General features: G+C 37.6%; 1 protein-coding gene across 1 annotated transcript; it reads left to right on the top strand.

The window, feature by feature from the left end:
* Window positions 1-1488: 1488 nt before the first annotated feature.
* On the top strand, window positions 1489-11104 carry LOC107571598 (integumentary mucin C.1-like; the record flags this gene model as incomplete). The annotated part of the gene is made up of 13 exons (XM_016257929.1): window position 1489; window positions 1539-1638; window positions 1819-2161; window positions 3140-3201; window positions 4782-4897; window positions 5083-5245; window positions 5330-5462; window positions 5750-5814; window positions 6301-6482; window positions 6593-6705; window positions 6793-6857; window positions 6949-7127; window positions 10731-11104. Coding segments are annotated over 13 exons (1614 nt in total), but the record flags the coding sequence as incomplete, so codon positions are not given.
* Window positions 11105-11783: the final 679 nt, after the last annotated feature.

Below are 11783 nucleotides of genomic sequence, written 5' to 3'. Positions count from 1 at the left end.
TTTAACATCTACAACAGAACCAACAACCACAACTGTTTTAACATCTACAACAGAACCAACAACCACAACTGTTTTAACATCTACAACAGAACCAACAACCACAACTGTTTTAACATCTACAACAGAACCAACAACCACAACTGTTTTAACATCTACAACAGAACCAACAACCACAACTGTTTTAACATCTACAACAGAACCAACAACCACAACTGTTTTAACATCTACAACAGAACCAACAACCACAACTGTTTTAACATCTACAACAGAACAATCAACTACATCTGAACAAAGCACAACAACACAGACAGCAACAACATCCCTACCTACAACAAGTACAGCTCAGTCTACAACTGTGGTTACAACAAACATTGTTACATCAAGTCCAATTACACAAACGACACAATTCTGCACAAAAGTGACACAACAGCTGATACAATACTGTTCAGCAACAACTGAAACTCTGCTTACAACCACTGCCAAACCGACACAAACACCTGAATCAACAAACTCACCTACAACTGCAACAACTGAACCTACGACTGTTAGAGTAAACACAGCTACAACTACATCTCAGCTTACAACTACTGCCCCTCCTACAGAAACAACAACACAACTTACATCTACGGTGGAAACAACAACCACAACTGTTTTAACATCTACAACAGAACAATCAACTACATCTGAACAAAGCACCGCAACACAGACAGCAACAACATCCCTACCTACAACAAGTACAGCTCAGCTTACAACTACTGCCCCTCCTACAGAAACAACAACACAACTTACATCTACGGTGGAAACAACAACCACAACTGTTTTAACATCTACAACAGAACAATCAACTACATCTGAACAAAGCACCGCAACACAGACAGCAACAACATCCCTACCTACAACAAGTACAGCTCAGCTTACAACTACTGCCCCTCCTACAGAAACAACAAAAACACAACTTACATCTACGGCGGAAACAACAACCACAACTGTTTTAACATCAACAGCTGAACCAACAACCACAACTGTTTTAACATCTACGGCAGAACAATCAACTACATCTGTTTTAACATCTACGGCAGAACAATCAACTACATCTGAACAAAGCACAACAACACAGACAGCAACAACATCCCTGCCTCCAACAAGTACAGCTCAATCTACAACCCTGGTTACAACAAACTCACCTACAACTACATCTCAGCTTACAACTACAGCCGCTCCTACAGAAACAACAACAACACAACTTACATCTACAGCAGAACCAACAACCACAACTGTTTTAACATCTACGGCAGAACAATCAACTACATCTGAACAAAGCACAACAACACAGACAGCAACAACATCCCTGCCTCCAACAAGTACAGCTCAATCTACAACCCTGGTTACAACAAACTCTCCTACATCTCAGCTTACAACTACAGCCGCTCCTACAGAAACAACAACAACACAACTTACATCTACAGCAGAACCAACAACCACAACGGTTTTAACATCTACAACTGAACCAACAACCACAACTGTTTTAACATCTACAGCAGAACCAACAACCACAACTGTTTTAACATCTACAGCTGAACCAACAACCACAACTGTTTTAACATCTACGGCTGAACCAACAACCACAACGGTTTTAACATCTACGGCTGAACCAACAACCACAACTGTTTTAACATCTACAACAGAACCAACAACCACAACTGTTTTAAGATCTACAACAGAACCAACAACCACAACTGTTTTAAGATCTACAACAGAACCAACAACCACAACTGTTTTAAGATCTACAACAGAACCAACAACCACAACGGGTTTAACATCTACAACAGAACAATCAACTACATCTGAACGAAGCACAACAACACAGACAGCAACAACATCCCTACCTACAACAAGTACAGCTCAATCTACAACCCTGGTTACAACAACCTCACCTACAATTACATCTCAGCTTACAACTACTGCCCCTCCTACAGAAACAACAACACAACTTACATCTACGGCTGAACCAACAACCACAACCAAAGCTCAATCACCAACAACCCCAGACACAACCCAGACAGTTTTTGTTAGTTTTTCCAGCAGTGACAATTTTGTCTCTGATCTGTCAAATCCAGCTTCAGAAGCATATAAAAACAGAGAAAAGAAAGTCAAAGATACGGTACGTTGCATGGCAAATATTTAAGGCATGCAGTTTGCACCACAAGTTAAATAGTAACAAACTCTTTGCATTTGAATGTATTCAGTATTTCATTTTGCACCCTAATGTAGATAATAGTGCAAACCAGTTTTGGGCTTGTTACTCAAAAAATTTAATATATTACTCATTACTTCAGTAGTTACTCCTTTCAAAAGTAATATTATGACTTCACTTATTACTCTCGGCTAGCAGTAATTAGTTACACTACTAGTGACACTACTTTTCCATTACATCCCCCAAAAATGTGTGATATTTTGCAACCTGTGAATACATTTGATACATCTGAAAGTTACAGATATAAGTCTATTCTTAGTACCACTCCACAATTCACAATTTTTTTTGGATGGTAACTGTAATATTTTTACTTACATTTGATCAGTAATTAGTTACACTACTAGTTACCAGGGAAATAAATACTATTACAGTAATGCGTTACTAGTAACTAGTTACTGCCCAACACTGGTGCAAACTAACTGCACCCCACATAGACAGTAATATACGTTATTTTTTACTCCAGTGCAAATATCATTCTATTTTATTGGTGCCCTGGTGTAAATATTAATATGCTGCTTTTTAACAATTAGTCCAAATTTTACTATTAATTTTTACTGTTAAATGTTAAAGAATGACATTAATACAGAATTATACCAATAAATGTTCAAAATGTTCAAAGAACAGCCGATGCACTTTGCTTTTGGCAGTCATTTCTCAAGAGCAGCTCTGAATTAAAAAAATAAAAATAAAAATAAAAAAGAGATATTAATAACATCTGTGCAGCTTGCTCGGCCGATCATGTGAGCATGAGTCAATATGGTGGATCAATGTGATAATAAAAGTATTAGTATTAGTGTTGTAGTTTTTTTATTTATTTTAGTCTGTGGTTAATTCATAATCGATACCTAAATATTGAACCTGACACTGTCATCCTGTTTTCCACAGTTGACACCACTCTTTACAAAAGAATTGCCCTCCTTCAAAGGACTGGCAGTTATTCGGTTCCGGTGAGCATTTCTTCCCTTTAAATATGAATACATTTCATTTTCATTTTCGGAAAACAAAAGTCTTAGGTTTACAGAAAAATCTAGACAGCTATTTAAACATTGTTCTGCTTATTTGTTCATGTAAGAAATTACAATTTTTGATGTCCAAACATTCCTTTGGGGTCACATGAAGTGACAGAGGCAACAAAATCTGCAAAAAAGAATGTTTGTAAATCTAAAATTGTTATTTTATATATATATACTGGTTTGCCAAGGCAAAATATATAAATAATCATCTTAAAACAAATGTTTTTAATGAAGCATTTAATACACAGCATCTGAAAAGACTTAAAAGGTTAGTTCACCCAAAAATTCTGTCATTAATTACTCACCCTCGTGTCGTTCCAAACCCGTAAGACCTTCGTTCATCTTTGGAACACAAATGAAGATATTGTTTATGAAATCTGAGAGCTCTGACCCTCCGTAGACAGCAATGCAACTGCAATGTTCCCAGGTCCAGAAACTTAGCAAGGACATCTGTAAAATAATCCATGTGACATCAGGGGTTCAACTGCAATTTTACGAAGCTACGAGAATACTTTTTGTGCGCAAAGAATACAATAATAACATAATTTATTCAACAATTCTTCTCCCCGAGTTACCATCTTCCACCATTTTGGAGATTACTCCAGAATGTAATCAACGTAAACAATGGTGATTACGTTGATTACGTTCTGGGGTAATCTCCAAAATCTAATATCGGAACCACTGATGTCACATGGACTATTTCGATGTCCTTGCTACGTTTCTGGACCTGGGAACATTGCAGTTGCATTACTGTCAACGGAGGGTCAGAGAGCTCTCAGATTTCATCAAAAAATATCTTCATTTGTGCTCTGAAGATGAACGAAGGTCTTACAGGTTTGGAACGACATGAGGGCAGAGGCGGACAAAGTACACAACTCCATTACTTGAGTGAAAGTACAGATACTGCTGGTCAAATATTACTCCATTACAAGTAAAAGTTGTAAAGACAGATTTGTACTTAAGTAAAAGTACAGAAGTACTTGCTTTTAAAAGTAAATTTCCTTTTTTGTGTCAATGCACTGTTTTATTATTGTTGTATGTAATACTTGCAATACCTTTGAAGCAACTTACAATACATTACACCTGCTGAATACACTGACTAACTTGTTTGAAACAAAAGATAGTTTTTAGAGAAGAAAAAAATGAGGATCTTGATAGAAATGTAGTGGAGTGAAAAGTACAATATTTGTCTTTCAAATGTAGTGAAGTTAAAATCATAAGTTTCCAGAAAAAATAATACTCTAGTAAAGTACAGATACTCAAAAACTGTACTTAAGTACAATACTCAAGTAAATGTACTTAGTTACTGTCCGCCCCTGCATGAGGGTGAGTAATTAATGACAGAATTTTCATTTTGGGGTGAACTATCCCTTAAATGCCACAAAAAACTACAGCAAACCAAAAATAGCAGCATAAACACTTCTTCCAAATGTGCTATAGCCTAAGTGGTTTCAGTATTAAGCCTTGCATTTAATAAAATGACAATGATTCTCTCTTCTCTTTCTCTTCTGTAGTCCGGGGTCAATCATCACTGATGTGAATGTGACATTTGGAACCTTACCCAGTGATGCGAAGATCGAAAACACTATTATGGAAGCTAACGCCACTCTTAATATCACCAGTGTAACACGTAAGTCAAACAAAGAACATCATCAGTATGTCATTCAAAATAATTTACAGTGTTTTCTGTGTTAGTCTGTGTTGTTATTTAACTAAAGCTGTTGCACTGCTTTTTTTTTATCTTGCTTGAGTTATTTTTCTCAACTTTTATTTTTATTTTTCATATTCTACAACACAACCAAACACACACAACAGTAACGAAGCCCTTCACCACAACTACCAGTTCCACTACAACTACAACCACACCTACAACAACAGCAGCAGCAACGGCAACAACCACCACAACATCTACAGCCAATCCTAATACAACAACCACCACAACATCTACAGCCAATCCTAATACAACAGCAACCACAACATCTACAGCCAATCCTAAAACAACAGCAGCAAAAACAACAACAACCACAACAACAACAACCACAACAACCACAACCACAACAACCACAACAAAAGCACCAGCACGACCTCAGCCAACTGTTGAGATACAGATTGTCATTATAGTGGTGTTTGTTCCAGCACTGTCAAACCCTCAAACTCCAGAATTTAAAAGCCTTGCCACAAAAGTAGAGACTATGGTATGTGGCAGAACAGTACAGTGATTTACAGAAACAAAAGCATTTGCAAAGATACACATAATTATTTGCTTTTTTTTTTATAATAGTAAAATTCTAAAGCAAAACTCTGAATTCACTTTTGGACTTGCCTGAAGTTTTGGGAAGGAAAAAAAATATAAACTTTTTGTTTTAGCACTTTTTCAGTTGTATAGTACTCTTAAAAAACAGTATGATCTACTTCTATAAAAATGGAATTGTTTCATATAATATTAGGAAACATTCCTAAACCTGACTTACTGTTTTCACAGTTTGATGAAATCTATAAGAAAAAGTTTGGGCCTCGTTTCATCAGGACCATCGTGATTGCTTTCATGTAAGTTAAAAGTTTGATTCATTACTTTAAATGATTACTTTGCTCATTTACACTCATGTTTTCAATGTTAATTTACACATCATGCCTTCAATGTCAGTTTGTGTAATTTTTCATGTCGTAAAACTTAAATGTATGCATTTGACACACTTTTATCCAATGCAATTTACAGTGGATTCAATATAACATGTTTGATCAGTTTACACACTCCCTGGGCTAAAAGGGCTAAATACTCTTTTTATATATTGTCATATATTTATATAACTACACTCACTACTGTCAACAGCACAAAATCTGGCAAGATTTTCTCTCCTTTATAAAAGTTTATGTCTATGTAGCTTTCCTAACCGTTTACGGTTATATTTTAAGTTGCACATAAAAAGAAACAACAAAAAAAACAGCTTTCTTCCATCTCTGCATCACAAACCAACACTCAGATCATATGCATGGATGTAAATATAAACTGTAAAATGTATCTTTTCTTTCCAGAGCTTTTTTCAGGACCCGGGAAGAATCAAACGTACAGGCAGAGGTTAAGTTAGTGTTTAGCGAAGAGTCCACTGAACCGATCCCCAGCAACACCGACATTGTGGAGACTCTAAAAGAAGCAGCGGCTAATTCAACTGCGGGCTTCAACCTCACCATTGATGCCACCTCTATTACTGTCATTAGTAAGTTGATTTAGATCTGCCAGATTTCTAAGATTTTACAATGTTAACTTACCTAGAAAAGTTCTGTGCAACTACTTTTTCTTTAATTATCAATTACTTTTTTTGTGTAGAATCAGTGCAGATAATTCCGCTGACAATCCTCACCAACGGAAACTTTGTGGCTGCTCTTTCAAATAAAAGTTCTACTGAATTTCAGAACAGGGCTTCGCTGATAAAAACAGGAGTGAGTGTGACGTGTCTACTTATGAATTATGGGAAACATGCTTTTACAAAAGAAAGCCAATTTTGACAAACAACTCTTGTTTTGCAGCTTGAACCTTTCTTCCTGGCTGATTACCCTACATCATTCAGCACCATATCCGTAACAGACTTCAGGTATGAATATGCAGGTGCTTTCTTGAATATAGCTACTGACTCAACATAACACAGTTTTCATTAATGAATCTTGATTCCAAACTCTCTCCAGTGATGCCGGTGTAAAATTAAGGAGTGTGCCCAAGATCCGAAACAGCATGGATGTTGTATTCGGAGCGGACGCCGTTCTACCCAATAGCACCCAGATAGTGAACACTGTAGTTCGAGCAGCCAGAAACAACACGCTACCCTTCCAGATCTTCACTTCTTCAATTATAATAAATGGAACAGGTGAGTGATTCACTTCAATCTTGCACTGCAGTGAAATATTTTGCACTCAGATGAGTAATATTTTTACTTAGAGGAACCGTCAGGGCCCTCTAGGCCCTCAGAGAGGGCTTAGACTATTGTAAAAACAATATTTACAATTTTTAAATAAATCCTTTAAAACGATAAACTTTTAAATATTATTTTAATAAAAAGTCATAATTTCAAACTTTATTTAATCAATTTGTAATTTAACAATCATCATCTAAATAAAATAAATACAATTTCTGTGGAAATAAACTCTTCAAATCTGCATATTCAGTGAATGTGTTAAATGAACGACGCTCATCTTCTCCATATTTGAATGCTTCCTCCTAGTGTTTACGGCTCTGTGATTAGTGTTCCAGCTATGAAATTACAGCGGGCCAAGCAATAGTCAATCAGTGGGAGCGAAATTTCAAGTGACAGAAAAACTGACCAATCATATCTTTCCTCTAAATGGGCGGGCCTTGTTTTCACTAACTTTATGACAAGTTCCGCCCGCTATGGGATCTGTATTGGAAAAAAATTGTATATCGACCTAAGTAGCTATCATTCACGTCACGATGTAAGCTGCAAATTACACAAGTGAGGACATTTACTGGGCCGCTGTGCCAGTAATTATATTATTTGTTATAAACACTGCTTGTTTGTCATGAAGTGTCTGTCCTTAATTTGTTTTGCTGTGAGCGCTGTCATGATGTGCTGTCTTACATTTGTTGGTTTTGTGCACAGACCGATTGTGTGATGATGCATTTGTAATGAGGATTTTCATTTTATTAAGGTGATATCAATCTTTTTTCTGATCACTGAGTTTTCTAGTTGCATTTCTGAAAGGCAGTCGCACACCTTTAAACTTTTAATCTATTTTCCAAACAGTCAAAAGTTCACTTAAAGAATGAGCAATTGGTGTCAATAAGTTTGAAGTTCAGTGATTGAAATAACAGCAAACAGAATGACAATGTGTGATCTATTGCAGTCTATAGTCTAGGAGGCCCTCCTGCTTACATGAAGCAGAGCCTTTATTAGTGCCACAGAAAGACAAATGTTTTACTGAAAAATGCACAAGACACAATCTTTCAGCCTAGGATGAAGTCGTTATATACATTAACGATAATTTAGAACAAATATGATGTACTTTAATGGAAAACTGTATGAGTAGTACTCTGTGGCGCGGCAGGATTTTGAACAGAGCCCAGAGTCAAAGCTGATATCCGTGGACAGTTGCCGGTGTCCGTACGCTCATAGAAAACATCTCCAGGTTACGCATGTAACCCTAGTTCCCAGAGGGAACGAGACGCTGCTTCGCCTTCACCATGACCACGCTCTGAATCACGTGTGTAATCAGTCCAATGGATGGGCGAGACGTTACGGGCGGGGTGACGTAATTACCAGGACGCTTAAAAGCATGTGCGGTGGAACTGGCTTCGAGGAATGAAGCAAGTGCTTGCAGGGATGTATGGTATGGCACTCAAGTATGGCACTGAGATGCAGCGTCTCGCCTCTGGGAACTAGGGTTACATGCGTAACCTGAAGACATTTTCTTTCAGGAACTCAAGCTGCGTCAAAATGCTATGGGAACGAGAATGCCCATGCCGTCAGACTTACAAATCCCTGCCTAGTGTGGAAGAGCACAGCTAAAGCGAGAGAAAGGAGGCAGGAGTGGCGCAGAATGCAGGTAGGCACATGACAAAGTAGGCGGGGACATCCTTGAAAGCTTCCACTTCAAGGCGTACAGTTTCCTCGTAGAGGGAGCTCTAGATTGGAGGATGGTCTCAACAACCTCAGTTGAGAGACCGGAAGCTACGAGTTGTGCCCCCTCAGAGGCCACACCCAAAGCTTCCACAGCTCCGGGCGGGGGTGAAAGATAGTACCCTCCGCCTGTGATAGGAGATCCCTCCTGACGGAAATCTCCCATGGAGAGCCGTCGAGAAGGGAAATCAGGTCCGAGAACCATACTCGGACCGGCCAGAACGGGGCTACTAGCAGCAGACGGACCCTGTCCCGGTGCACTCTCCCCAGAACTCCTGGGAGCAGAGCGATCAGGGAAAAGGCGTACAGACGAAGCCTCGGCCACATCTGTACCATAGGGTCCAGTCCGAGAGGAGCTGGATGAGTCAGAGAGAACCAGAGGGGAAGCTGATACCAGTTCCACCGCACGTGCTTTTAAGCTCCCTGGTCTCTACGTCACCCCACCCGTGACGTCTCGCCCCCATCCATTGGACTGATTACACATATGATTCAGAGCGTGGTCATGGTGAAGGCGTTCCCATAGGTTTTGACGCAGCTCGAGTTCCTGAAGGGGAACAGTGTGTTCAGTGTGTGACTGCCTTAAGGCTGGATTAGGAATTGTTAAAGCTGACTTTTAGAGGAAGACACCATAAGCTAGTTAGACTGGTAGTTAGGGGGAGAGGGCCTAGGTTCAAGAGTCATGGCTCACTACTTCTTTGTTTACTGGAATTGTACAGGGTTTCTGTGGGTTTTATGAAGTTAAATTGAAGACTTTTACAGATCCACAGAAACACTGTCATATACTGGCTAATGTAATCTTTGTGGCTACTTTCTCAAATACAAGATCTGTTGAATTTCAGAATAGGGCATCAATGATAAATACTGAGATATTAGCACGTATGCATGTCCTAAAAATTTGTTTTAATTTAATTAATTAAAAATTATTTTGCAGAGCCAAAATTTTGTTGCGGATTGCAAATAATTTTACTCATTCCTGCCAATAAAGTGGGAAATTAAAACATTCAAACTGAATTTCTTGCACTGAAACTGCACACTTTTTTGGTTCCACTTTTGACATTCTACTAACTACAAGTAACTTTGCAACAATATGTCAACTATAATTAATTTGCAACTATGTCAATGAACTGTCATTAGAGTATTCATATACTCTTATGCTAAAGGGTTAGTTTACCCAAAAATCAAAATTCAGTCATTAATTACTCACCCTCATGTCGTTCCAGACCTTCGTTCATCTTCAGAACACAAATTAAGAGATTTCTGACCCTGCATAAACAGCAAGGGTATATGCAGGGTCAGAGAGCTCTCGGATTTCATCAAAAATATGTGTTCCGAAGATGAATGTTTTACAGGTTTTACCTTTACGGTTAGTATAACAAGTTGACATGTAGTTGCAAAATGACTTGTAGTTAGTAGAATGTCAAAACTGGACTATCGAAATAAATGGTAACCCTATATTTGTTTAAATAGATTGAATGCAAAATTGAATTAAATTTGAAATTGAATCAAGTCAAACTGCCTTGCATTTTTTGTGTAGGTTATTGCACGACAAAAGTACACAATCTCGCGTCCACATCGTACGCTTTTAGGTTTTTATCAACCTAGTATTTTCACAAACAAATTTCAGAAGATAAATCCGTTATCGCTAATAACATTAGACATCAGGAATAACAGTTATTCACAATAATGAGATTGAAATTTTTCACGCAGAGAATGAATGCTAATATGAACATGCACATGGATTTTTAGAGTTCAAACTTGCAGTGTTTTTGCTTTAGGCAACATTTAAAAAGGTAAGCGAATTATCATTTCTGTCTGTTTTCTTCTCTTTTAACGCAGAATTTTCATCAGGTGAAGTCAGCAGCAGGATCAGTATGTTGACCGCTTCATTCCTGGTTGCGGTGTCACTTCTGGTTCCATGGTTTATCTGACCTTAACCACTCATACCAAGATAACTGATTCAGACGGGTCTGAATCTTCCCTTTCACGTCGGATCAAATTAAGGACTCAACTTAAGGATAAATGTAGCTACTGATGCTACTTAATGAGTAGCAATGAAAGTAAAAAATTAAATTATTCTATTCTGAGCACTTTAAACTAGATCTAAGCTATAGTGGATTTATAGTTTATCTGTATGTACCTGTATCTGTATGTAAACAATCAGTATTGTATAAAGCACTATATAAATAAAGGCAAATATAAATATATATAAATGTACTTGCATGTTTTCATAGATTTACTTCAGAACCCATCATTGTGCACTTATGTTTTTTTAAATTGGTTAATAGATTATTGATTCCCAGAACTGTTCTATTTTGTAAGAACATTTTATTAAATGCATAAATACAGTACACAGATTTTCAAAATCTAAAGTATGCTGAAATGCTATGCTATTATTGATTCTTCAGAAAAGTGATAAAACATCTATCAGGCATAATCAGGCATCCTTAGAGCATAAGTACTTCATTTAGACTACTAAACATATTAAATAACCATAGACAGAACCATAACTACTGTGCATATTAAAAATAAACTCTATCGACACTCTGACTTCCGGTTTTGCCACCTCCGAAATGGCCATGTTGTGAAGCAACTATTTGATGGCAGACTCGAAATGTAAAGGCTGAACCAAATAAAATATGGTGAGCCGATTGCGCAGGTCAAACATCCGCATCTATGGAGTCGCTCGGAGGTTTCTCATCATCCGTTAGCATACCTCATGGTCACATACTAGACAGAGGTAATTGACAAATACTATTAGATGGCCGCTCCTATCTAAAAGTACTTTTATTTAATCCTCATAGATCTGCACAAACTTAAATAAAGCAAAATTATCTTGTCACAGGTATGCTCAATATTACAAGCAGGAAACATGCTACGTCATCAAATTCG

Source organism: Sinocyclocheilus grahami, unplaced genomic scaffold (genome assembly GCF_001515645.1).
Source record: "Sinocyclocheilus grahami isolate Dianchi unplaced genomic scaffold, SAMN03320097.WGS_v1.1 scaffold1619.1, whole genome shotgun sequence".
Classification (NCBI taxonomy): Eukaryota; Metazoa; Chordata; class Actinopteri; order Cypriniformes; family Cyprinidae; genus Sinocyclocheilus; species Sinocyclocheilus grahami.
This window is presented reverse-complemented; position numbering and strand designations above follow the sequence as displayed.